This window comes from Pan paniscus, chromosome X, assembly GCF_029289425.2.
Source record: "Pan paniscus chromosome X, NHGRI_mPanPan1-v2.0_pri, whole genome shotgun sequence".
Taxonomy (NCBI): domain Eukaryota; kingdom Metazoa; phylum Chordata; class Mammalia; order Primates; family Hominidae; genus Pan; species Pan paniscus.
The window spans coordinates 123,113,370-123,141,118 of NC_073272.2; the positions used below are offsets into that span (position 1 = coordinate 123,113,370).

Genomic DNA, 27,749 nt, shown 5'->3' on the forward strand with positions numbered 1-27,749 from the left:
TAGCTTTGTTACATCATCGTGGGGGAAAAAGCAATTATTCCCCAAATATCCAAAATGGATTCATGTAAACAACTACATTCATCACATCCTTTATGGTAGGATTTGGGCTATTTTGGTTAGGGATTCTCTCAGAGGATATTAAGATTTTATATTAAATGCTTAACATTTATAAAATACACATTTCCACTTTATAGTAATAGTCTAATAATCAGTAAAACTCTTAATGTACTCTACAAGTACATAAAACTCTTCTTACAAAGAATCAAAATTATTTCAGATTTAGGAGGACTCATCAGTTTAGGGATTAAGATATCAAATTTGGTGTCATGCAATGAAATGTCTCGTGCCATCTGGCTCAGTGACTCTAACAGAGTTACTGTAAACTTATGTAACTTTACTCCCTCAATATGTAAAGTTATCTGCTTTTCATATTCAAGGTAAACAATATTTTGAAACTAAATTCTACTCCTTTCCTTCCTCTTTATTTCTTCCTTTGCTCATTACCCTTTTGCCAGCATTCTGCAAATTTTATCTATGAATTCTTACAGTTCAAAACAATTATTACACAGAATCTTAAATGCCTCTCCTGAGATGATTACATAATAAATCTAGAGACTTCAAAAGGCTACAAGTGACAGGAAGGAAGCTTTCTAGGATGAAAATATAATGAAGTAAATTATGAATTCAGTTTATAATTCAGGAGATGTGACCATTCTCCAAGTGACGAACTTGCTTTAATTAATTTCTCATGACAAAACTGGCCCAATCAATCAAAACTGTTTCATCAACTGCTTCCCTTTCCAATTCTCCATATCCCAGTTTTTGTTTCATAGAAAAGAGAGACCATTAGTTTTAAAAGTTAGCTATACAGTATTTTGTTCAAATTTCCAACTTACCACTACCTGTCCCTATTTCTAACCCCAATATTTCAGGTGCCTCACTCTACTTGCCAAGGCCAACCCCTCCTCTCTCTGTTTTTCATTCCATTCCCTTCTGCCTCCATCACCCTGGAGGGACAAACAAACAAAAATTAAAGAAATATTTTCTTGTCTTTGTCTTCCCCTCAAACTACCAGTGTCTGGCATATGGAACATAATAAACATTTGTAGAAAGAATTACTGAATGCCCTATAGCAAGCTCATGTTTTAAATAGTATTCAAAACTCATGAAATTCTACAAGTAATAAATTAATACATTATATGCTCAATGTAAAAACTTCAAACAGTAACAAAATCATATTGTTTAAGCCTGGTAAAATAGTTATAGCTTACAAATATAACAAAAATCCAAGTATATTAAAAATTCTGCACATACTATTCTGTAGTAAATTTTATTTTTATTCATTCATTCATATTAATGCCTACGATGACAGTCAAAGTACTAAGCATTAGAAATACAAGGAAGATTGTGTCTCAGCCTTTTGGCTAAGGTCAGTGTAGAAATATAAGGATGAAGCCGGGTGCAGTGGCTCACGCCTGTAATCCCACCACTTTGGGAGGCCAAGGCGGGTGAATCACAAGGTCAGGAGTTCGAGACCAGCCTGGCCAACATGGTGAAACCCCGTCTCTACTAAAAATACAAAAAATTAGCTGGACGTGGTGGCAGGCGCCTGTAATCCCAACTACTTGGGAGGCTGAGGCAGGATAATCGCTTGAACACAGGAGGCGGAGGTTGCAGTGAGCCAAGATCGTGCCACTGCAGCACTCCAGCCCGGGCAACGGTGCAAAACTCCATCTCCCAAAAAAAAAAAAAAAAAAAGAAATACAAGGATGAATAACAGAGTAACAGTTCCTGCTCTCAAGCCTGGTCCAGTGAAGGAGACAGATTTAAATTCATTTATTAAATTTCAATATTCTAAAAAAGAGCAATCAACAGAACAGTACTTATATGCTATTGATAATATAAAAGGTGGCTGGGGTGTGGTAGCTCACGTCTGTAACTCCAGCGCTGGGAGGTCAAGGTGGGAGGATCACTTGAGGCCAGGAGTTCAAGACCAGCCTGGGCAATATAGTGAGGTCCCATTTTTACAAAGAAAAACAATATTAATATAATAATAATATAAGAGGGGGATAATATATATTGTATTGGCTTGCATATACATAAGAATATATGGAAGGATAAATAAGAGACTAAACAGTGGTTACTTTTCCTTGGGGGGAAGAACTGAGTAGATGGAGGATGGGGTGAGACTTTTTGCTGTATGTATACCTTTTATATTTACTGAAACTTAAATCATGTAAACACATAAACTATTCAAAACATTAGATAATTAAAAACAGAAAAACAATCATAGCAAGGTACGTAGAGGTATGATAACATTATATGCTAAAGAATAGTGATGGAAATAAAGATAGATTGTTTCTGGCAGTTTATGCTAGGGAAGCCTTCACTAGAAGTAACACTGGAGCTCACTCTCCAAGAATGAGGTCACCAGATGGAAAGAGGGAAAGGAAGGTAAGGGAAAACCTGTACAAACAGAGGGAACAAAAAGTATATACAGGGGAAGAGAGGCTAAGGAGAGAGTGGTACATTTAGGGGACATAAGTAGGCTCAGTACATCTGGAAGTAGAATTGGCAGAAAAGGAGGTTGGATGCAGGGAGGGACAAACCAGGGAGGACCTCTTATTTATATCACCATGCCATAAAGCTTAACATATACCTTCAGGTAAAGTCAGTCACCAAAGGATTTTTAGGTAAGAGAATATACAACTATAATACACCAGATAAAATAACTAAGGTAGTAGTGGTAGAGACAGTGGATGAATTCAAGGTATTTAAAAATGCTTAATGTATTATTAAACAATCCATGCAGAGCACTTAGTTTAATGCCTGGCACATACAGTAATGGCTCCCTAAATATTAGCTGCTGTTGTTAAGCTAGAAACTGTACCTGGAGAACTCTTAAGTCCAGAAACTCTTTCAGATCTAATATCAACTCCTGCCAAACAAAACTCCCCCAAGTGAAATCATTTAGTCTCATCTATCCTCCCATAGCACTTTATTCATACTGTATAACAGCACCTATTATACTAGGTTGTTTCAATATAATCCATAGGCTCACAGGAAAAAAAAAAAAAAACAACTAGATTGTGATCATGCACACACCTGTTCTCCCAATAGGCTGTGACCAGAAACAATATCACTGGGCAAGGACAACATTTAACAGACATTACACACTGTTAAATCTAAATAAACTGAGAACGAACTACTTTTAATTAGAATAACCATACCACTGCCATGAATTTAAAAAAGGAATGACAACTGACAATAGCCTCGTTGAAAACACTTGCAATACAGCAATATAATTAAGCATTTAAACTAATACTAATCTGAAGTACATGATTTTCATAATTAAACTTCAAATAATCTACTGGGAAGTAGAACATCACTCTTATGTTTTTAATGATATGAAAATAAAAGTGTACAAATTTTTTTAAAAAAGAAATTTCTCAAAAGTTGACTCCCTATGGAGATAGTTCTGGATAATTTCATTAGTTCTTCCTAACAGATTAAAAAAATTCATTATGGTAACTTTCAGCAGTGGAAATTGCTAGAACTTTTACTACCTTGCACAAATCACTAAAGGTAAGCAAAGGCCACAGCAGGCTGTCCTTAAAAAGAAAAAACAAAACCTTCATCCTATAATATGATGCACATATTAAAGAGGATTTCCATTAGATTTTTATCCATATGTAAACACAACAACTATGAAAACATTAACTTGGTAGTCAAAATGAGCTAAAACCACAGTTAACAGTCATTCCATCTGTAGTATATAAATCAGCTATACCATTCACAACACATAGGCTTTCTCAAAACTGAGGCTCAGACAAGCTACCTGAAAGAAAGTATATTAGATTCAGATATAATTTAGATTAATATGAAAAATAAATTAAAACTTACTTCATGATATATTTGGCTCTGTCTATTGTTTGAGCTTTAACTTTTACTAAAAGTGGGTGACTGTTATAAGTTTCATTCTTCCACTGGCCATACAGACGATATCTTAAAAAACGATGAGATGAAAAATTAGGAAAAGTTAAACACTTAGAGGTTAATATACTAGAATTACTAATAGTTAAAAACATGAAAATAATATGTATTTACCTATGCTGATATGGAAATGTTTTAAACATTCCCCATAGTTCCTCAGACATACAAGCATTGCAGTCCATCAAAGAAAGAGATGGAAGTAGTACCTGGTCAGTAATGCTAAGCAAACAGCTAAGGATAACTTCCTAAAAGAAAGAAGGAAAAGTTATTTCAGTAAGAGGTCTATATTAATATAACCAACAATAAATTTATAACAGCCTTGGGAAAATTACCATTTCTTAATAACATAACACACAATATCCCATTCCTCACCCACCCTTTTCACAAAGCTTATTTATGTTTCTCCATCGAAGACATAAAATGGGGTGAGGAAAGGAAAGGGATAGCAAAGGAATGAGGAACTTTTATCTCTCTTCCTTTTTCAACATCAGGGGAAAAAATGTTAATCTTAAAAGATAACTTTGCATACGCCGCCAAAAACTATAATCAGCATCTACATTATAAAACAATTACTCATACAGATGATTAAAGCTTGTTCACAGTAAAATTTGTAATATACTGTAGCAAGACAAACATTAGACATATTATTGGATTTTTCTAGTCTCTTACCGTTTTTTCTTTATCTTCTTGTTTGCTTCCATCAGACTGAAACTACAATTTAAAAAAAGAAATTAATAAAATACAAAAAGGTTAAGATTATGATGTCACAATTAATTTCTAATTTGAAAAAACTTTAACTTGCACATGGTTGTAAATTGTTCTTACTTTTTACAAATATGTAGATTTTAAATATAGCCTGTTAACCTTTTTAAATTTTATCTGTTTCTAACCTCTAAGTCATACTTGACATCCATGAATTTTAAGTGTCAATTTTTATAAACCAATTCTTTTCTCAACCTATCAAACCAAAGCATCCTAAAATTGATCTAAGAATTTATTATAAAAGTGTAGCAAGGGCTGGGCGCGGTGCCTCACGCCTGTAATCCCAGCACTTTGGGAGGCCAACGTGGGCAGATCACCTGAGGTCAGGAGTTCGAGACCAGCCTGGCCAACATGGCGAAACCCCGTCTCTACTAAAAATACAAAAATTAGCCAGGCATGGTGGCGCACACCTGTAGTCCCAGCTACTCAGGAGGCTTAGGCAGGAGAACCACTTGAACCCGGGAGGTGTAGGTTGCAGTGAGCCGAGATCGTGCCATTGCACGCCAGCCTGGACAACAAGAGCAAAAAAAAAAAAAAAAAATTGTGGCCAGTACAAAAACTTCATTATAATACATTTGCATTTTTCCATCCAGAGATTATAGTTTTTCTTCTATGGAATTAGTATAATCAAACACTAAAGCAACAAAAATGCAAAAACAAAGCCAAAATTAAACGCAAAGAAATTTAAATCTATCTTTTAATTCACCACTCCCAAAGTCCTCACTGAAAGATAAGCCCAAAATACCAGTAACATTACTAACAAAGACAAAACCATTGCTTAAATTGTACAGACTGAATGAAAAATCCTGGGTCCGTATTATATAAACAATTTGCAGATTTACAGATGAGCCCCTAAAGTGATGTTTGACAAGGATGTCTATTAATTCAAAATGAAACAGTGAATGATACTTGTGTGAATATAAACAGACAGAGGGCTGGCGGAGTCTGTAGAGGCCAAAAAGACAACTGAAGTACTGACAACCAGTGACAATCTAGATTTCTGGCAAGGATTTAGCTCAATATCAAGTGAGAAAGAGGGAAAAGCTAATATGCAGATAACAAGCTTCTTATTTTCTTGGTAGATAAGGGTGTTTTGTGTATGCATACGCTTTCACACTTCAGTAATATAATGGATATTACCACAGGAAAAGTCTAACTGTTATGCTACATTTTCACATAACACTAATTCAGGGCCTGCCATGTTACCTTTATGGGAAAATACATACACTCAATTTGTTTTTAATTGGCAGGTTAAAAAGGTATGGTTCCTTTCACAGAAATAATTTATTAAGTCAACATATATCCTGGTAAGCAAAGAAGGAACTGGGTTATAAAGGAGTGGCCTGGCAGAAAAAAGCCAGATGGTTTGGTTTGGTTTCGGGGTGGTGAGGTAGCACACACATAATTCTGGTGGCACATAGGGTGTACATTGGGAAGCAAAAATACAGGTATCCTGTAACTGGAAAAACTAGGTTTATGGTATATTATGTCGGGGAAAAAGACAGTTAAGCTCCTCCTTTCCTGGTATACTATAATTTAAACAAACCTAATAAAGCGACACACAGTTTTTTTCCCATAGAAATAAAACATTTTCTTATTTACTAAGTTGTCCTAACTCCCTTTCTAGGTGACTCATATGAGTTTCAAGCATCTATTCTCTAGATTTCATATCAATTTCAAACATCAATTCTCTAGATTTCATTAAGCAGGAAAATTTGAAAAGGGGAAAGAAATATAGGAAGCAAAATAAAACCATCTAGAAGAGCAGTAAAAGACCTTCCTATCAAAGTCGAATTATAGCAAGAATGTACAAAATTAAATCAAGAAGTACATGCAAATAAAAGCAATTTTCTTTTGTTTGGTAGGAAAATACATTCTACTCCCTTGATACTTTTTCTTTTAGTTTAATTTGCTTTTTAATTCAAAGCAACTGTAAGACTCTCACATAATACTATAAGTTTTATTGAATGCCAGCTAGAAATGGGAGGGAGACAGAAACAGGGAGGGAGAACAAGAGACATGCATTCATTCATTCATTCATTCATTCATTCAATGACTAGATTCCAGGCATTGGGAATTCAAATATGAACAGGACAGAGTACTGGCACCTCTTGAAGATCAAAAACTGTACTTGGGCCAGGCACGGTGGCTGACGCCTGTAATCCAAGCACTTTGGGAAGCTGAGGCAGACAGATCATGAGGTCGGGAGTTCGAGACCAGCCTGACCAACATGGTGAAATCCCATCTCTCCTAAAAATACAAAAAATTAGCTGGGCATGGTGGCACTCGCCTGTAGTCCCAGCTACTCGGGAGGCTGAGGCAGGAGAATCGCTTGAACCCGGGAGGTGGAGGTTGAGGTTGCAGTGAGCCTAGATCACGCCACTGCACTCCAGCCTGAGCAACACAACAAGACTCTGTCTCAAAAAAAAAAAAAAGATTTTGAAAATGGAAAATAAAACTTGCAGATCTATGAAGATCAAATGGGAAGTTAAAAAAAGCTATATGGATTGTTGAGACCTGGCAAATTGTTTAAATGTAATCAGCCTAACTTCTATGAACTCTCAGAAATCGCGGGTTCGGTGGCTGGCAAGATAGCCAAATAGGAACAGCTCCGGTCTGCAGCTCCCAACAAGATCAACGAAGAAGGTGAATGATTTCTGCATTTCCAACTGAGGTACCTGGCTCATCTCAGTGGGACTGGTTAAACAGTGGGTACAGCCCACAGAGGGCGAGCCAAAGCAGGGTGGGGCATTGCCTCACCCGGGAAGTGCAAGGGGTCGGGGAACTCTCTCCCCTAGCCAAGGGAAGCCGTGAAGGACTGTGCAGTGAGGAACAGTGCATTCTGGCCCAGATACTAAGCTTTTCCCACAGTCTTCACAACCCACAGACCAGGAGACTTCCTCTGTGCCTACACTACCAGGGTCCTGGGTTTCAAGCACAAAACTGGGTGGCCGTTTGGGCAGACACTGAGCTAGCTGCCGGAGTTTTCTTTCAAACCCCAGTAGCGCCTGGAACACCAGGCGAGACAGAACCATCCACTCCCCTGGAAAGGGGGCTGAAGCCACAGAGCCAAGTGGTCTAGCTCAGCAGATCCCACCCCCACGGAGCCCGGCAAGCTAAGATGCACCGGCTTGACATTCTCGCTGCCAGCACAGCAGTCTGAAGTCGACCTGGGACGCTGGAGCTCAGCGGGAGGAGGGGCGTCTGCAATTACTGAGGCTTGAGTAGGCGGGTTTTCCCCTCACAGTGTAAACAAAGCTTCTGGGAAGTTCAAACTGAGCAGAGCCCACTGCAGCGTCACAAAGCTGGTGTAGCCTGACTGCCTCTCTAAATTCCTCCTCTCTGGGCAGGGCATCTCTGAAAGAAAGGCAGCAGCCCCAGTCAGGGGCTTATAAATAAAACTCCCAACACCCTAGGACAGAGCACCTTGGGGAAGAGGCGGCTGTGGGCACAGCTTCAGCAGACTTAAACGTTCCTGCCTGCCAGCTCTGAAGAGGGCAGCGGATCTCTCAGCACAGTGCTCAAGCTCTGCTAAGGGACAGACTGCTTCCTCAAGTGGGTCCCTAATCCCTGTGCCTCCTGACTGAGAGACACTTCCCAGCAGGGGTCGACAGACACATCATACAGGAGAGCTCTGGCTGGCATCTGGCGGGTGCCCCTCTAGGAGGAAGCTTCCAGAAGAAGGAAAAGACAACAATCTTTGCAGTTCTGCAGCCTCTGCTGGAGCTACCCAGGCAAACAGGGTCTGGAGTGGACCTCCAGCAAACTCCAGCAAACCTGCAGCAGAGGGGCCTGACTATTAGAAGGAAAACTAACAAACAGAAAGGAATAGAGTCAACACCAACAAATAGGATGTCCACACAAAAACCCCATCTGAATGACAAAGACCAAAGGTAGATAAATCCATGAAGATGAGAAAAAAACAGCACAAAAAGGCTGAAAATTCCAAAAACCAGAATGCCTCCCCTCCTCCAAAGGATCACAACTCCTCAACAACAAGGGAACAAAACTGGACAAAGAATGAGTTTGAGGAATTGACAGAAGTAGGCTTCAGAAGGTGGGTAATAAGAAATTCCTCCAAGCTAAAGGAGCATGTTCTAACCAAATGCAAGGAAGCTAAGAACCTTGAAAAAAGGTTAGAGAAGTGCTAACTAGAATAACCAGTTAAGAGAAGAACATAAATGACCTGATGGAGCTGAAAAATACAGCATGAGAACTTCCTGAAGCATACACAAGTATCAATAGCCGAATCGATCAAGCAGAAGAAAGGATATCAGAGACTGAAGATCAATTTAATGAAACAAAACGTGAAGACAAGATTAGAGAAAAAAAGAATGAAAAGGAACAAACAAAGCTTCCAAGAAATATGGGACTATGTGAAAAGACCAAACCTACGTTTGATTGGTGTACCTGAAAGTGACGAAGAGAATGGAACCAAGTTGGAAAACACTCTTCAGGGTATTATCCAGGAAAACTTCTCCAATCTAGCAAGACAGGCCAACATTCAAAATTCAGGAAATACAGAGACCACCACAAAGATACTCCTCGAGAAGAGCAACCCCAAGACACATAATCGTCAGATTCACCAAGGTTGAAACAAAGAAAAAAATGTTAAGGGCAGCCAGAGAGAAAGGTCGGGTTACCCACAAAGGGAAGCCCATCAGACTAACAGCGGATCTCTCAGCAGAAACCTTACAAGCCAGAAGAGATTGGGGGCTAAAAATAAACATTCTTAAAGAAAAGAATTTTCAACCCCGAATTTCATATCCAGCCAAACTAAGCTTTATAAGCGAAGGAGAAATAAAATCCTTTACAGTCAAGCAAATGCTGAGAGATTATGTCACTACCAGGCCTGCCTTACATGAGCTCCTGAAGGAAGCACTAAATATGGAAAGGAAAGACTGAAACCAGCTACTGCAAAAACCTACCAAATTGTAAAGACCATCGACACTATGAAGAAACTGCATCGACTAACAGGCAAGATAACCAGCTAGCATCATAATGACAGGATCAAATTCACATATAACAATATTAACCTTAAATATAAATGGGCCAAATGCCCCTAAATTAAAAGACATAGACTAGGAAATTGCATAGGGTCAAGACCTATCAGTGTGCTGTATTCAGGAGACCCATCTCACGTGCAAAGACACACATAGGCTCAAAATAAAGGGATGGAGGAAGATTTACCAAGCAAATAGAAAGCAAAAAAAGCAGAGGTTGCAATCCTAGTCTCTGATAAAACAGACGTTAAAACAACAAAGATCAAAAAAAGACAAAGAGAGGCATTACATAATGGTAAAGGGATCAACGTAACAAGAAGAGCTAACTATACTAAATATATATGCGCCCAATACAGGAGCATCCAGATTCATAAAGCAAGTTCTTAGAGACCTACAAAGAGATTTTGGCTGCCACACAATAATAGTGGGAGACTTTAACACCCCACTGTCAATATTAGACAGATCAACGACACAGAAAATTAACAAGGATATTCAGGACTTGAACTCAGCTCTGGACCAAGTGGACCTAATAGACATCTACGGAACTCTCCACCTCAAATCAACAGAATATACATTCTTCTCAGCATCACATCACACTTATTCTAAAATTGAGCACATAATTGGACGTAAAAGACTCCTCAGGGCATGCAAAATAATGGAAATCATAACAAACAGTCTCTCGGACCACAGTGCAATCAAATTAGAACTTGGGATTAAGAAAAAAACACACAACTACATGGAAACTGAACAACTTGCTCCTGAATGACTACTGGGTAAACAATGCAATTAAGACAGAAATAAACAAGTTATTTGAAACCAATGAGAACAAAGACAAAATGTACCACAATCTATGGGATGCAGCTAAGGCAGTGTTTAGAGAGAAATTTATAGCACTAAATGCCCACAGGAGAAAGCGGAAAAGATCTAAAATCGACATCCTAACATCACAATTAAAAGAAGTAGAGAAGCAAGAGCAAACAAACTCAAAACCTAGCAGAAGACAAGAAATAACTAAGATCAGAGCAGAACTGAAGGAGATAGAGACACAAAAAACCCTTCAAAATATCACGGAATCCAGAAGCTGGTTTTCTGAAAAGATTAACAAAATAGACTGCTAGCCAGATTAATAAAGAAGAAAGAGAGAAGAATCAAATAGACACAATAAAAAATTATAAAGGGGATATCACCATTGATCCCACAGAAATACAAACTACCATCAGAGAATACTATAAACACCTCTACGCAAATAAACTAGAAAATCTAGAAGAAATGGATAAATTCCTGGACACATACGCCCCCCCAAGACTAAACCAGGAAGAAGTGGAATCCCTGAATAGACCAATAACAAGTTCTGAAATTGAGGCAGTAACTAATAACCTAACAACCAAAAAAGGCCCAGGACAAGACGGATTCAAAGCCAAATTCTACCAGAAGTACAAAGAGGAGCTCGTACCATTCTTTCTGAAACTATTCCAATCAATAGAAAAAGAGGGACACCACCCTAGCTCATTTTACGAGGCCAGCATCATCCTGATACCAAAACCTGGCAGACACACAACAAAAAAAGAAAATTTCAGGCCAACATCCCTGATGAACATAGATGCAAAAATCCTCAATAAAAAACTGGCAAACTGAATCCAGCAGCACATCAAAAAGTTTATCCACCACAATCAAGTTGGCTTCATCCCGGGGATGCAAGGCTGGTTCAACATAGGCAAATCAATAAACGTAATCCATCACATTAACAGAACCAATGACAAAAACTACCTGATTATCTCAATAGATGCAGAAAAGGCCTTCGAGAAAATTCAACACCCTTTCATGCTAAAAACTCTCAATAAACTAGGTATCGATGGAACATATCTCAAAATAATAAGAACTATTTATGACAAACCCACAGCCAATATCATACTGAGTGAGCAAAAACTGGAAGCATTCCCTTTGAAAACCAGCACAACACAGGGATGCCCTCTCTCACCATTCCTATTCAACATAGTATTGGAAGTTCTGGTCAGGGCAATCAGCCAAGAGAAAGAAATAAAGGGTACTGAAATAGGAAGAGAGGAAGTCAAATTGTCTCTGTTTGCAGATGACATGATTGTATATTTAGAAAACCCCATTGTCTCAGCCCACAATCTCCTTAAGCTGATAAGCAACCTCAGCAAAGTCTCAGGATACAAAATCAATGTGCAAAAATCACAAGCATTCCTATACACCAATAATAGAGAGCCAAATCATGAGTGAACTCCCGTTCACAATTGCTACAGAGAGAATAAAATACCTAGGAATAAGGCTTATAAGGGATGTGAAGGACCTCCTCAAGGAGAACTACAAACTACTGCTCAAGGAAATAAGAGAGGACACAAACAAATGGAAAAACATTCCATGCTCATGGGTAGGAAGAATCAATACCGTGAAAATGGCCACACCATCCAAAGTAATTTATAGATTCAATGCTATCCCCATCAAGCTACCAGTAACTTTTTTCACAGAGTTAGAAAAAACTACTTTAAATTTCATAAGGAACCAAAAAAGAGCTCGTATACCCAAGACAATCCTAAGCAAAAAGAACAAAGCTGGAGGCATCATGCTACCTCACTTCAAACTATACTACAAGGCTACAGTAACCAAAATAGCATGGTACTGGTACCAAAACAGATACATAGACCAATGGAACAGAACAGAGGCCTCAGAAATAACACCACACATCTACAACTATCTGATCTTTGACAAACCTGACAAAAACAAGCAATGGGGAAAGGATCCCCTATTTAATAAATGGTGTTGGAAAACTGGCTAGCCATATGCAGAAAACTGAAACTGGACCCCTTCCTTACACCATATACAACAATTAACTCAAGATGGATTAAAAGACTTAAACATTAAGACCGCAAACCCGAAAAACCCTAGAAGAAAATTTAGGCAATACCATTTAGGACAAAGGCATGGGCAAAGACTTCATGACTAAAACACCAAAAGCAATGGCAACAAAAGCCAGAATTGACAAACGGGATCTAATTAAACTATTCTGCACAGCAAAAGAAACTATCATCAGAATGAACAAGCAACCTACAGAATGGGAGAAAATTTTTGTAATCTATCCATCTGACAAAAGGGCTAATATCCAGAATCTAGAAGGAACTTAAACAAATTTACAAGAAAAAAAAAAACCCATCAAAAAGTGGGCGAATGATATGAACAGACACTTCTCAAAAGAAGACATTTATGCAGCCAACAAACATGAAAAAAATGCTCATCATCACTGGTCATTAGAGAAATGCAAATCAAAACCACAATGAGATACCATCTCACACCAGTTAGAATGGTGATCATTAAAAAGTCAGGAAACAACAGATGCTGGCAAGGATGTGGAGAAATGGTAATGCTTTTACACTGTTGTAAATTAGTTCAACCATTGTGGAAGACAGTGTGGCGATTCCTCAAGGATCTAGAACTAGAAATACCATTTGACCCAGCAATCCCATTACTGGGTATATACCCAGAGGATTATAAATCATTCTACTATAAAGACACATGCACACGTATGTTTACTGCAGCACTGTTCACAATAGCAAAGACTTAGAACCCACCCAAATGCCCATCAATGATAGACTGGATTAAGAAAATGTGGCACATATACACCATGGAATACTATGCAGCCACAAAAATGGATGAGTTCATGTCCTTTGCAGGGACATGGATGAAGCTGGAAATCATCATTCTCAGCAAACTAACACAGGAACAGAAAACCAAACACCGCGTGTTCTCATTCGTAAGTGGGAGTTGAACAATTAGAACACAAGGACACAGGGAGGGGAACATCACACACAGGGGTCTGTAGCAGGGTGGGGGGTTAGGGGAGGGATAGCATTAGGAGAAATACCTAATGTAGATGATGGGTTGATGGGTGCAGCAAACCACCATGGCACGTGTATACCTATGTAACAAACATGCACGTTCTGCACATGTATCCCAGAACTTAAAGTATAATAATAATAAAATATATATATATATATATATACACACACACACTTGCCTGTGAGCAACTGAATTTTTAAGTTTGAATAGGCAGAGTGCAGTGGCTCACACCTGTAATCCCAACACTTTGGGAGGCTGAGACCGCGGATCACGAGGTCAGGAGCTCAAGACCACTCTGACCAACATGGTGAAACCCCTTCTCTACTAAAAAAAAAATGCAAAGATTAGCCGGGCATGGTGGGCGCGCACCTGTAATCCCAGCTACTCAGGAGGCTGAGGCAGGAGAATCGCGTGAACCTAGGAGGCAGAGGTTATGGTGAGGTGAGATTGCGCCACTGCATTCCAGCCTGGGTGACAGAGCTAGACTCCGTCTCAAAAAAAAAAAAAAAAAAAAAAAAAGTTTGAATAAAACTAGCCACAATTATGCCTATATAGGCTATTAGCTGAATGGCCCAAAACAAGTTCCAAAATTGCCCTATAAAGACACAGTAGCTGATCGGGCTGCATAACAGTACAGGACACACAAAAAATATATAGGTTTATAGGTTTATTAGGAGGAGGGTTTTTGGGGAGTCATGGAATAAATGGAAAAGTTGTAGATATAACTAGATAATTTTTTATTACTAAGGATCTATTTTTCGTATCCCTGCCCCTTGAACATTTCAAACACTACTCAGGATTATGTCTCAGAAGAGAGAGGAAAAAAACACAAGATTTTTGAAAAGACTGGAACCTGAAACTGTGTGAATTAAAACACTATTTTCAACTTACTCCTTCTTCTCATTCTTACTACAATTTATTTAGTACTCACTATGTGCCACGTACAGACTAAAACCTTCGCATTTATTTCTTAAAACTACTCTATGAAGAAGCTTGGGCTTTAAGCTACATAACCAAGACAGATTTTCAATTTTGAAAACAAATAAATGGAATGAAGCAGAATCAGACTCCCCCTCCTGTAATAGCTGACAAAAAAACAAAAAGTAGTAAACATCAGCCTCAAAGTTCTAAAGCATTTGGTTTATAAACTACAGTTTTGGAACTACTGGTCTAAGGCACATTCTCCTTGCAATCCAAATTTTTATTATGAAAAATTTCAAATTACATAAAAACTGAAAGGATAGTATACTAAACAGCTATATATACCTACCTGCTAAATTCAACAATTAACATTTTGCCCTTTTTTCGGCAGACCAAAAAAATTTGCAGGCATGACACGTTTCTCAAAATAATTCAGGATGTCTCCTAAGAACAAGGACATGCCTCCATATTAACACAAGATCACTATCTCACCTATTTCCTAATGTCATCTAATACCCAGTCTGGGGTATATTCTGCCTGCCTAATTTCAGGTTTTATTAAGCTTTATTTGTAAATCAATTTAGAGCACTTTGGCTTTTACCAAGGGCCAACGTATGAAATAGCCACATAAACAGTCTTTCTAGACAAATTAATTACCATGGCAGAGTAAAACATAAACACAGAATCTCTCTCCCCCATTCCTAACACAATAAATAAAATATATTTTATTTATATTTATAAGAATCGCTTGAACCCGGAAGGCGGAGGTTGCAATGAGCTGAGATTGCACCACTGCACTCTAGCCTGGCGACAAAGCAAGACTCTGTCTGGGAAAAAAAAAAAAAAAAAGGGAACTTAATGGCCGGGCACGGTGGCTCATGCCTGTAATCCCAGCACTTTGGGAGGCCAAGGTGGGCAGATCACCTGAGGTCAGGAGTTCCAGACCAGCCTGGCAAACACGGAGAAACCTCGTCTGTACTAAAAGTACAAAAATTAGCTGGGTGTGGTAGTGGACACCTGTAATCCCAGCTACTGAGGAGGCTGAGGCAGGAGAATAGCTTGAACCCGTGAACCCGGGAGGCAGAGGCTACAGTGAGCAGAGATCATGCCACTGCACTCCAGCCTGGGCAACAAGAGCGAGACTCCGTCTAAAAAAAAAAAAAAAAAAAAAAAAAGAGAGAGAGAAAGAGGAACTTATGCTATTTACTTCTAGGGGGGAAAAAGACAAACAAGATTCTGTGACTGGCTGGGTACGGTGTTTGACACCTGTAATCTCAGCACTGTGGGAGGCCAAGGCAGGTGTATCACTCGAGGCAAGGAGTTTTAGACCAGCCTAGCCAACATGGCAAAACCCCGTCTCTACTAAAAATATAAAAAATTAGCCAGGCATGGTGGCACGTGCCTGTAATCACAGCTACTCAGGAGCCTGAGGCATGAGAATTGCTTGAACCCAGAAGGCGGAGGTTGCAGTGAGCCAAGGTCACTCCACTGCACTCCAGCCTGGGTGACAGAGCAAAACTCTGTCTCAAAAAAACAAAGGCGGGGAGCTGGGCATGGTGGCTCACGCCTGTAATTCCAGCACTTTGGGAGGCGGAGGTGGGTAGATCATCTAAGGTCAGGAGTTCAAAACTAGCCTGGCCAACAAGGTGAAACCTCATCTCTACTAAAAATAGAAAAATTAGCTGGGTGTGGTGGCGCATGCTTATAGTCCCAGCTACTAGAGAGGCTAAGGCAGGAGAACTGCTTGAACCCAGGGGGCGGAGGTTGCAGTGAGCCAAGATCATGCCATTGCACTCCAGCCTGGATGACAAAAGCAAAATTCCACCTCAAAAAAAAAAAGGGCAGGGGCAATATAAGCAGAGATATGGAAATTTTAAGAAAAAATAAAAAAAGAAATCCTACAGATAAAAAACACTGTAACAGAATGAAGAATGCCTTTGATGGCTTATTGGGAGATAACGCGGCTGAGGAAAAAATTCTGAGCTTGAGGATATCTCCATAGAAGCCTGCAAAACTGAAAAGCAAAGAGAAAAAAGTCTGATTAAAGGCAGAACAGAATATCCAAGAACCGTAGGACTAAAAAACTGTAACATATGCATAATGGAAATAGCAGAAGGAAGGAAGGAAGAGAAGAAATATTTGAAGCAATGATGACAGAATTTCCCCAAACTAGTATCAGGCACCAAACCACAGATGCGGGAAACTCAGAAAACACCAAGCAAGACAGATGCAAAAAGTAAATAAATAAATAAATAAATCAAATAAACAAAACAAACAAAAAAAACTACACTTGGGCATATCATGTTATAACTACAGAAAATCAAAGAAAAAGAAAAAATCCTAAAAGATGCTGGGTGTGGGGGAGAACACCTTGCTTATGGAGAAGCAAGGATAAGAATTTAAAACATTTCTCCTTAGAAACTATGCAAGCAGAGTGCAGTGAAAGATTTAAAGTGTTAAGATAAAAAAAAAACCTAGAATTCTGGACCCTGTGAAATTACACTTTAAATGTAAAGGAGAAATAAAGACTTTCTCAGACAAAAACTGAGGGAATTTGTTGCCAGTAGACCTCTCTTGCAAGAAATACCAAGTAAGTTCTTTAGAGAGAAAGAATATAGGTCAGAAACTTGGATATATATAAACAAACAAAAAAAGAAACACTGAAGTAAGATTAAGTGAAGGTAAAATGTTTATTTTTCTTATGCTTAACTAATATAACAAAAATAAGTTTGTTCAAAATAATAATAGCAACAATGTATTTGATTACATACGCATATGCGTGTGTGTGTGTGTGTGTGTGTGTGTGTGTGTGTATAAGCAAATGAATGACTTCAGTGATGCAAGGGTCAGGAGGAAAGAATTAGGATTATGCTGTTATTGTAAGGTACTCACACTACCCATGTAGCAAAATAGTGTGTTTGAAAGTGGACTTGGATCAATTGTAAATGTACATTGCAAACTGTGGGGTAATCACTAAAAAACTTAACCAAAAATGGGCCAGAAAGGGCAGGAAAAGAGTGGAAGACAAAAACAAGAACAAAAAACAGGGGCAAAAACTAAAAAAGAATAAGAAAAATGGTAGATATTAATATTAATCCAAATATATCAATTACTTTGAACACTGATCATCTAAATGCACCAATTAAAATACAAAGACTGTCAGAGTAGATCAAAAACCTAGGTCCACACAAAAACTTGTACAAAGGTGCTTACAGCAGCTTTATTCTTGATTGCCAAAACTTGGAAGCAACCACCATGTCCTTCAGTAGGTGAATGGATAAACTGTGATACATGCAGACAATGAAATATTATTCAGTGCTAAAAAGAAATGAGCTATCAAGCCATGAAAAGACACAGAGGAAACCTAAATGTGTATAATTTTACTAAGTGAAAGACAACAATCTGAAAAGGCTACATACTATCTGATTTCAACTATATGCCTTTCTGGAAAAGGCAAAACCACGCAGACAATGAAAAGCTCAGTGGTTGCCAGGGGTTGTGAGGAGAGAGGGATAAATGAGCAGAGCACAGAGGATTTTTTAGGGCAGTGATAATATTCTATACATTTGACGAGATCCCTAGTATGTACAACACAAAGCAAATCCTGATGTAAACTATGGACTTTGGGTGATGTGTCAATGTGGATTCATCCCTGTAACAAATGTACCACTCTGGTGGGAGATGTTGATTACAAGGGAGGCTATGCACATATGGGAACAGGGGCTATATAGCAAATCTTTGTGCCTTCCTCTGGATTTTGCTGTGAACCTAAAACTGCTCTAAAACATAAAGTCTAAAAAATATATAGGTGCTATCAAAAACATTTGAGTATGTCAGGTGAGCATGTTAGTGCTCTATAATTAAAGAAAATGTTATTATAGCAAAATGTGTCCTTTTACATGAAACAATTCTAGAACCACTACACTCCTCCACTGCTTAAGCCTAGAACAAGAATCCTCAAAGTTTGGTCTTTGGGCCAGGAGCATCAACATCACAGGAGAACTTATTAGAAATGCAAATTCTAAGGTCTCATCTCAAGACCTACTGAATCAAAAACTCCAAGGATGGGGCCCAACAATCTATTTTAACAAGTCCTTGGCTGGGCACAGTGGCTCACGCCTGTAATCCCAGCACTTTGGGAGGCCGAGGCGGGCGGATCACAAGGTCAAGAGATCAAGACCATTCTGGCCAACATGGTGAAACCCCATCTCTGCTAAAAGTACAAAAATTAGCTGGGCATGGTGGCGCGTGCCTGTAGTCCCAGCTACTTGGGAGGCTGAGGCAGGAGAACTGCTTGAACCCGGGAGGCGGAGGTTGCAGTGAGCCGAGGTTGCGCCACTGCACTCCAGCCTGGCAACAGAGCGAGACTCCGTCTCAAAAAAAAACAAAAACAAAAACAAGTCCTCTGGGTGATTACAACGCATGCTGAAGTTTGAGAATCACTGTACTAGGAGTTAGTCCCATATACTACATACCTCAAATTTAAGAAACATATATACACATAATCAGAGAAATAAATTACAAATAACTATAGGGCTGGAAGATAATTCTGTTAAGTGATATCTGGTACAAGTATATAAGCCTCTTTTTAAAAATATACATAATTTGTATATAAAAGCAACCCTAAGCTTATAAATGAGATTTGTTAAAGAAGTGTAATTGTAAATACATTATTTGGAACTAAGGTCATATTCACCCTTTAGAAGCAATCTTAAAAATCCTGCTTGAATTCCAAGCTAGACAACAAAAGCCATTTAAACACAGAACAAATGATTTGTCACGGCAAAATCTTTTATGGGTAAAAATAGATCAAAATTCTAACTCAGATAACTGTAAGGATTCACTTTTCCATCACAAACCTAGTAATGAGAAAACGCAGATTTCTTCTTACACTGGTCTCTATGGTCAAAACTAACATTTTTCTCTTCCCTTCTGCCCTTCATCTCTGCAAGAATAGACTGGAGTTAACGCAGGAACCTGGCACAACTAGGGCAGAACGGGTGTACAGGATGAATGCAATGGAGAAGGCAAGAGGGGAAGTGTGACAGCTCTACCAAGTGTGTATCTTGGTAATAATATTGTATATGGTTATGTACAGGACTTCCATGAGTTGAAGGTTTGGTCTCCTGCTCACAAGTTTGATATTTATAACCAAAGAATTTCAGAACAAGAGATCTGAACATTAAGATTTTCAAGTTAAAAGAGCAGCATTAGGTAGGTGAAAGTATGAGGAGAAACAGTCTGTTTATATAGTCTCAAAGTGTTATATCTTCCCACAAGACATATATTAATAACAAAGGGAAAAATAGTAACTGTATAGTGGAGAAACCTGGCAGAGATCATCTTAACCAAATGATAAAGTTAACATCACCAGCAATGGAACAAAGTGACTTCACATGCACCTGATATGATGCACTGGAAAAAAATACAGCCCTTTTGTTTCTTGAGTAGGCACTAGCTAACATGAATCATCCTTTTCAGACAATAAAAATCAAGAGTGAAACATTATTATACTTCCTTTCTAAATTTCTTTAAATTTTTTACTGGTACAAATATTTGTACATATTTGTGGGGTACCTGTGATAATTTGTTACAAGCAATCCCATTACTGGGTATTTATCCAAAGGAAAAGTAATCAATATATCAAAAGAATACCTGCACTCTCATGTTTATTACAACACTACTCACAACAGCAAAGCTATGGAATCAACCTGTTAAGTGCCCATCAACTGATGAATGAATAAAGAAAATGTGGTATATATATATACACAATGGAATACTATTCAGCCATAAAAAAGAATGAAATCATATCATTTGCAGCAATGTGGATGGAACTGAAGGTCTTTATGTTAAGTGAAATAAGCCAGGCACAGAAAGACAAATATCATATGTTCTCACTCGTGTGAAAGCTAAAAAAGTGGCCTCATGGCCGGGCACAGTGGCTCACGCCTGTAATTCCAGCATTTTGGGAGGCGGAGAAGGGCAGATCACCTGAGGTCAGGAGTTCGAGACCAGCGTAGCAAACATGGTGAAACCCTGTCTTTACTAAAAATACAAACATCAGTTGGGCATGGTGGCGGGCACCTGTAATCCCAGCTACTCGGGAGGCTGAAGCAGGAGAATTGCTTGAACCCAGGAGGCGGAGGTTGCAGTGAGCCGAGATCGCGCCATTGCACTCCAGCCTGGGCGACAAGAGCGAAACTCCATCTCAAAAAAAAACAAAACAAAACAAACAAAAAAACCCAAAAAAACAAAAAAGTGGTCTCATGGAGGGAGAGGATAGAATGACAGATAACAGAGGCTGGGGGTGAGGGGGAATAAACAGAGGTTGATTAATAGGTACAAATATGCAGTTAGATCGACGGAATGAATTCCAATGTTCAATAGCAGAGTAGGGTGACTACAGTTAACAACAATGTATTATATATTTCAAAATAGTCAGAACAGAGGACTTAGAATGTTCCCAACATTTAGAAATGATATACTTCCATTTCATATGAATATTATATCATAAACTATATATATAGTAATAATTAACTACTTAACAGATTTCTTTAGAGTACCTTTACATAATGTAAATTTGTGAGCATTAAAAACAACCTACCTAGGCAACATAGGGAGACTCTGTCTCTACAAATATTTAAAAAATTAGCCAGGCATGGCGCATGCACCTGTGGTCCCAGCTACTTGGGCTGCTGAGGCGGGAAGATCCCTTCAGCCTGAGAGATCAAGGCTGCAGTGAGCCATGGTGGTGCCACTTACACTCCAGCCTTCATGACAGAGTGCAATCCTACCTCAAAAACAAACAAAAAAAATCTACCAGCTAAGTATAAAAAGCCAAGTCAAATATTTCAGATGTCAAGAAATTAATATACAATAGCCGTTAGTATTTCTATACAGTTGCTGTTGTCTAAAATTCAAATTAGATATAATCACCAAACACTGAAGACACCCTGCATTTGTGCTTTTTAACAATGTCTAGATGGTTTTTTTAGTTGTCATGATTCACAACTTTAAAGAAACTATGTATAATTCTTTTCAGCTTTAAAACCTTGGGCTGGGCAAAGATTTCTTAGAGCATGAAAAGCAAACCATAAAAGAAAAATACTGGCCGGGCGTGGTGGCTCATGCCTGTAATCCCAGCACTTTGGGAGACCGAGGTGGGCAGATCACGAGGTCAGGAGATCGAGACCATCCTGGCTAACACGGTGAAACCCCATCTCTACTAAAAATACAAAAAAAATTAGCCGGGCGTGGTGGTGGGCGCCTGTAGTCCCAGCTACTTGGGAGGCTGAGGCAGGAGAATGGTGTGAACTCGGGAGGCGGAGCTTGCAGTGAGCCGAGATCGCGCCACTGGACTCCAGCCTGGGCAACAGAGCGAGACTCCGTCTCAAAAAAAAAAAAAAAAAAATACTACTAAATCGGAATTAAACGTTAAAATTTTTTGCTGTCAAAAGATAGTTAACAAAATGAAAAGGCAAATTAGACTAAGAAAAAAATTTCACAATATCACATATCTGATAAGGCCTTGCATCCAGAATAAAGAACTCTTACAACTCAATAATAAAAAGACAAATAACGCAACTTAAAAATGTGCAAGAGACATGAACAGACATTTCACTAAAGATAACTATAAATGGCAAATAAGCACATGAAAAGATGATCAACATCCCTAGTCACTGGAACAAAATTAAAAGCTCAGTGAGATACCACTACATACCCACTAGAATGACTAAAACTTAAAAGAGTGACAACAACAAGTGTTGGTGGGAATGTGGAACAATTAGAAGTCTCATACAATAGCTCTTAGGAATGCAAAATGGTACAGATGCTTTGGAACAGTTTGGCAATTTCTTATGAAATTAAACATATACTTACTCATATGACCCATCAATCCCACTCCTGGGGACACAAAAACACATGCCTCCCAAAAGGCTTGTGCAGGAATATTGAAAGCAGCTTTATAATAGCCTCCAAGTAGAAACAACCCAAACGCCCATCAACTGGTGGCTACACTCTGGTACGTCTATGTAATAAAATATCACTCAGCAATAAAGGAACTACTGACACATGCAACTTGGATAAATCTCAAAAGCTTAAGTGGAAGAAACTAGACTGAAAAGAGTATATACCATATGATTCCATTTATTAAATAAGATGTAGAAAAAGCAAAACTACAGTGATGGAAAGCCTATCAGAGGTTGCCAGGAACAGCAATGGAAGGAGGGAACTTCTATATCATGATTGTGGTGGTGAACATACAACTGTATGCATTTGTCAAAACTCATCAAATTGTACACTTAAAATTGTAGAAGTTTACTGTATTTAAATTATACCTCAAAGCTGATTTTTTTTTAAAAAAAGCATAAATGGTTATGGTTAGGATAGTAACTAGAATGCAGCATGAGAAAGACTCTAGGTTGCAGGTACTATTCTGTTTCTTTTTTTTTTTTTTATACTTCAAGTTCTAGGGTACATGTGCACAATGTGCAGGTTGGTTACATATGTATACATGTGCCATGTTGGTGTGCTGCACCCATTAACTCGTCATTTACATTAGGTATATTTCCTGATGCTATCCCTCCCCTCTCCCCACACCCCACAACAGGCCCCAGTGTGTGAAGTTCTCCTTCCTGTGTCCAAGTGTTCTCCTTGTTCAATTCCCACCTATGAGTGAGAACATGCGGTGTTTGGTTTTTTGTCCTTGTGAGAGTTTGCTGAGAACGATGGTTTCCAGCTTCATCCATGTCCCTGCAAAGGACATGAACTCATCCTTTTTTATGACTGCATAGTATTCCATGGTATATATGTGCCACATTTTCTTAATCCAGTCTGTCATTGATGGACATTTGGGTTGGTTCCAAGTCTTTGCTATTGTAAATAGTGCCGCAATAAACAAACATGTGCATGTGTCTTTATAGCAGCATGATTTATAATTCTTTGGGTATATACCCAGTAATGGGATTGCTGGATCAAATGGTATTTCTAGTTCTAGATCCTTGAGGAATCGCCACACTGTCTTCCACAAAGATGGATTAAAGACTTAAATGTTAGTCCTAAAACCATAAAAACCCTAGAAGAAAACCTAGGCAATACCATTCAGGACATAGGCATGGGCAAGGACTTCATGTCTAAAACACAAAAAGCAATGGCAACAAAAGCCAAAATTGACAAATGGGATCTAACTAACTAAAGAGCTTCTGCACAGCAAAAGAAACTACCATCAGAGTGAACTGGCAACCTACAGAATGGTAGAAAATTTTTGCAATCTACTCATCTGACAAAGGGCTAATATCCAGAATCTACAAAGAACTCAAACAAATTTAGAAGAAAAAACAAACAATCCCATCAACAAGTGGGCAAAGGATATGAACACACACTTCTCAAAAGAAGACATTTATGCAGCCAACAGACACATGAAAAAATGCTCAACACTGGCCATCAGAGAAACGCAAATCAAAACCACAATGAGATACCATCTCACACCAGTTAGAATGGCGATCATTAAAAAGTCAGAAAACAACAGGTGCTGGAGAGGAGGTGGAGAAATAGGAACACTTTCACACTGTTGGTGGGACTGTAAACTATTTGAGTTGGGTAGTGGACATATGGATGCTTAGTTTAGGGAAAGTCACTGAGCTGTATTTTTCCGTATGTATGTTTTATTTCAATAAAAATCTTAGTAAAAGAATAAATAAATAAAAGAATGGGTCCTTAACAGTCTGAGGCTGAAAAGACTTCTTACACATAGCAGCAATGATTGAAAACTACACTCAAGAAAATGACTAGAAGGAAAAGAATGCTAAGTAACCACTAATCATAAGGGAATTAAAAAAGCAGCCACTTGTCTGAAGTATATTTTCCCATGTGAGGGACTTGACTAATAATCTCGCTAGATTTGGGTTTATATTAATATATACAGTTATGCACCATTTAACAATGTTTCGGTTGATGGACCACATATACGACCAGGGTCATATAACATTATATTAGAGCTAAAAAATTCCTATTGCCTAGTGATATCATGGCTGTCCTAACATCTTAGTGCAAGGTATTACCTTTTAAATGTTTAGATATGTTCAGATACACAAATATTTAACAGTGTATTACAACTCCCCACAGTATTCAGTACGGGAACATTCTGTACAGGTTTGTAGCCTAGGAGTAACGGGCCATACCATATAGTCTAGGTATGTAGTAGGTCATACCATCTAGGCTTGTATAAGTACACTCTCTGATGTTTGCACAATGACGAATCACCTAATGATGCATTTCTCACCTGTCATTAAGCAACACTTGACTGCATATGGTTAGGACACACTGGAATTTTCCACAAACCTCACTCAACATAACCCTTTATTAAATGAGGTTCATATTTTTATTTCTAAAGATACTCATAACACAAGTATACTCAGAATATTTTCATTTCAAAATTTAGGTTTGTAAGAAAAATCTTACTTACCTCCTTCATAAATGACTTGCCTATGCGCACCACTTTTGCAAATAAAATGGGATCGTGAGAAAGGTGAGGACCAAGGTAACAGAACATATTGAACACGTCTCTCCTCAAATCTTCAAAGCTCTCAGCTTGTTTTGGTGCTCTCTTGTTTTGCAAAGCATTAACAGGTGAGCCTTTAGCACCTTTAGGAACGCCAACCCTATTTTAAAAAGTAAAATAAATAAATAAATAAATAAACAAATAAATAAGTATATAATAAATATAACTATATACACACACACTACAATATCTACCATTTTAACAAAGTTATCTTAATCAGTGAAATTTTTTCTTGCTCATATTTGCTTTCTACATTTCAATTGTGCCTAACTTTATTACACCAGATAATTCTCAACTGGTAGAAACACATAAAAACAACAGTCATTAGAAAAAAAAAATCAGAGCTCAGAGGAGAATGTTCCAAATTAACTGCTTAATCAGAGAAGTGTGGATTTCAAGGAACATTTAACACACACCATCTGAATCTGTTTTTAAACTTGGCCAGTATCGGGAACTTGGATATGGGAATGGGGAACAAGGGATGGACCTAAGATGCACTGGAAAATGAAACAGAAAAATATGGATATAACAACACTGATTCAAGTCAACTGACATTTCTCAATCTGGATTCCACAACCTAGGGTATGTAGAATGTGGTCGTAGGGAAAGTGAGCCATGTAATAAAAGAAGGTCACTTTAGGACACCATACCCAGAGTTCTCACCTGCTCAGCAGGTGCCCCACTGTGGAGTCACAGGGGTCACTCTCTAAGAAGCCTGCATGGTCCACGGCCCATGAAGTGACACTGACGGCAGCAACCAGCAGCTACACAAAAGTCACAAGGCTGAGGCTTTTAAGGCAGGCTCTGAGCTATGGGGCTGTAGCCACAGCTGCTATCAATACTGCTCCTAAGTATCCTGCAAGTAGGCAGAAAGCTAAAGGACTAGATGACATAGTAACTGGGGATGATAAGAGAGGCTAAACTAGTAATTTCCAGAACAGCAGCCTATATGCCAGGAAAGGTAAGGGAACCAGAGAGGCAATGTCCTCACTCAGAGCCACTCAGCCAGGATGGAGAAAAATTACACTAAGAAAAAACCTCAGGAATTCTTTGCCCCTCCCACCCACTGAAAGGAGGGAAAGTCAAAACCAGAAGAATGGAGTTTCAACTCTCAATGGAACAAACCCAACCTAGAAGTCTAACTTGTAGTTTTCAGACTACACTGCAGCACACATTCTAGAACCCCTGGTCTAGACGTTAGAAGACAAGTCACTGATTAATATATATCAGACTGATACACTCTGTGAATAGTTCTTATCTTTTGATAAAAGGTACTAAAATATATGCTTGGTTTGAGGAGATAAGATAAATATAGATTTTGTTGTAGTCCTAAGCTATTTCTACCTCAATGATTAATAAAGTATAAAGTTACATACCTTCGGTAGAGAGGCTCAATAGTTACATGAATGAGCTTGCAAATAGCAAGGGCTATTAGCTTGTGTGAAGCTGCATAGTATGGAGGCATCTGATCCATAATGTTCTGTGCATGTTGCCAATCACCAATCTTTAATAAGGCTTCCAACAAGCCAAGTTTTTGGTTATCAGGTGGCTAAAAATGAATAGTCAAAACTAAGATACTCAGGATACAGACATCAAGAAATCTTAATACTTTGTCACTTAAAAAACTGACCTAAGCAACACATCAAAAATATTTGCTATTCATGGGAAATTAAACAATATATTCCTGCAAGTACAATCAAAATTTTTAGCTATTGAAAAAACATCAGGGCCAGGCGCAGCGGCTCACACCTATAGTCCAGGAACGTGGGAGGCTGAGGTAGGCAGATCACTTGAGCTCAGAAGTTTGAGACAAGCCTGGGCAACATGGCGAAATCCCATCTCTACAAAAAATACAAAAATTAGCCAAGTGTGGTGGCGCATGCCTGTAGTCCCAGCTACTCAGGAGGCTAAGGCTGGAGAATTACTTGAGCCCAGGAGGTAGAAGGCTGCAATGAGCTGTAATCATGCCACTGCACTCCAGCCCGGGTGAAAGAGTGAGACCCTGTCTCAAAAATAATAATAAATTAATTAAAAAAAAACAAACAGACACAGGCATTACAGTTTATAGACTTGGAATTAAGTTCTACTTCATGTTATGTCGTGCCACAGGAAACCAGAATTCATCATCTCTGAGAATCTCTTTAGGATTTGAGGGCCACTAATACACAGAGGACAATTAAAGTCAATACAACTTGTGATTTTACTTAGAAAACATTTTGAAATTTATACAAGAAAAAAAATATGACAGCTTCTCTTAAAAAGGAGCCATTCAGATTAAAAATAAAACCACTGTAGCAAATGATCCAGAAAATGAGGTTTCAGCAAAATGAAAACTAAGAAATTATTCTTCCATAAACGACTATTTAGAAGTTAAATTTCATAATTCAAAATCCAGAAGATAGTGTTAATTTTACTAGAATGAATTACATACTTTCTCTACTTTCTCCTCTTCTTTTTCCTTCTCTTTCTCTCGCTCATCCATTTTTTCAGAAGACAACACAACCATCGTAAGCTTTCTAACAATTTGCTTAGCTTCCGCAATTTCTCGTTTGTGTTCATCCATAATGCAATTATCAGCCGGAAGAAGCTAAAAATTGTACATTAAAATTTCATAAAATAGCTAATACCAACTACTTGTTCATATAAAAAGGAAA

The 27,749-nt window shown here is 38.5% G+C and overlaps 1 protein-coding gene across 20 annotated transcripts in view; it reads right to left on the reverse strand.

The window, feature by feature from the left end:
* THOC2 (THO complex subunit 2) overlaps positions 1-27,749 on the reverse strand; it is a 132,888-nt gene that overhangs the window by 40,351 nt on the left and 64,788 nt on the right. For all 20 annotated transcript variants that reach the window (XR_010111333.1, XR_010111334.1, XR_010111336.1 and 17 more), the window contains exons 10-15: positions 27,527-27,682; positions 26,472-26,644; positions 25,000-25,195; positions 4,663-4,704; positions 4,108-4,238; positions 3,904-4,005 (exon numbers count right to left, since the gene is read on the reverse strand). Coding sequence is in view for 13 of the 20 variants with exons in the window: in XM_008976731.5 (XP_008974979.4) it covers positions 3,904-4,005; positions 4,108-4,238; positions 4,663-4,704; positions 25,000-25,195; positions 26,472-26,644; positions 27,527-27,682 (800 nt within the window). In the remaining 7 variants the exon portion in view is untranslated. The remainder of the gene's footprint in view (positions 1-3,903; positions 4,006-4,107; positions 4,239-4,662; positions 4,705-24,999; positions 25,196-26,471; positions 26,645-27,526; positions 27,683-27,749) is intronic.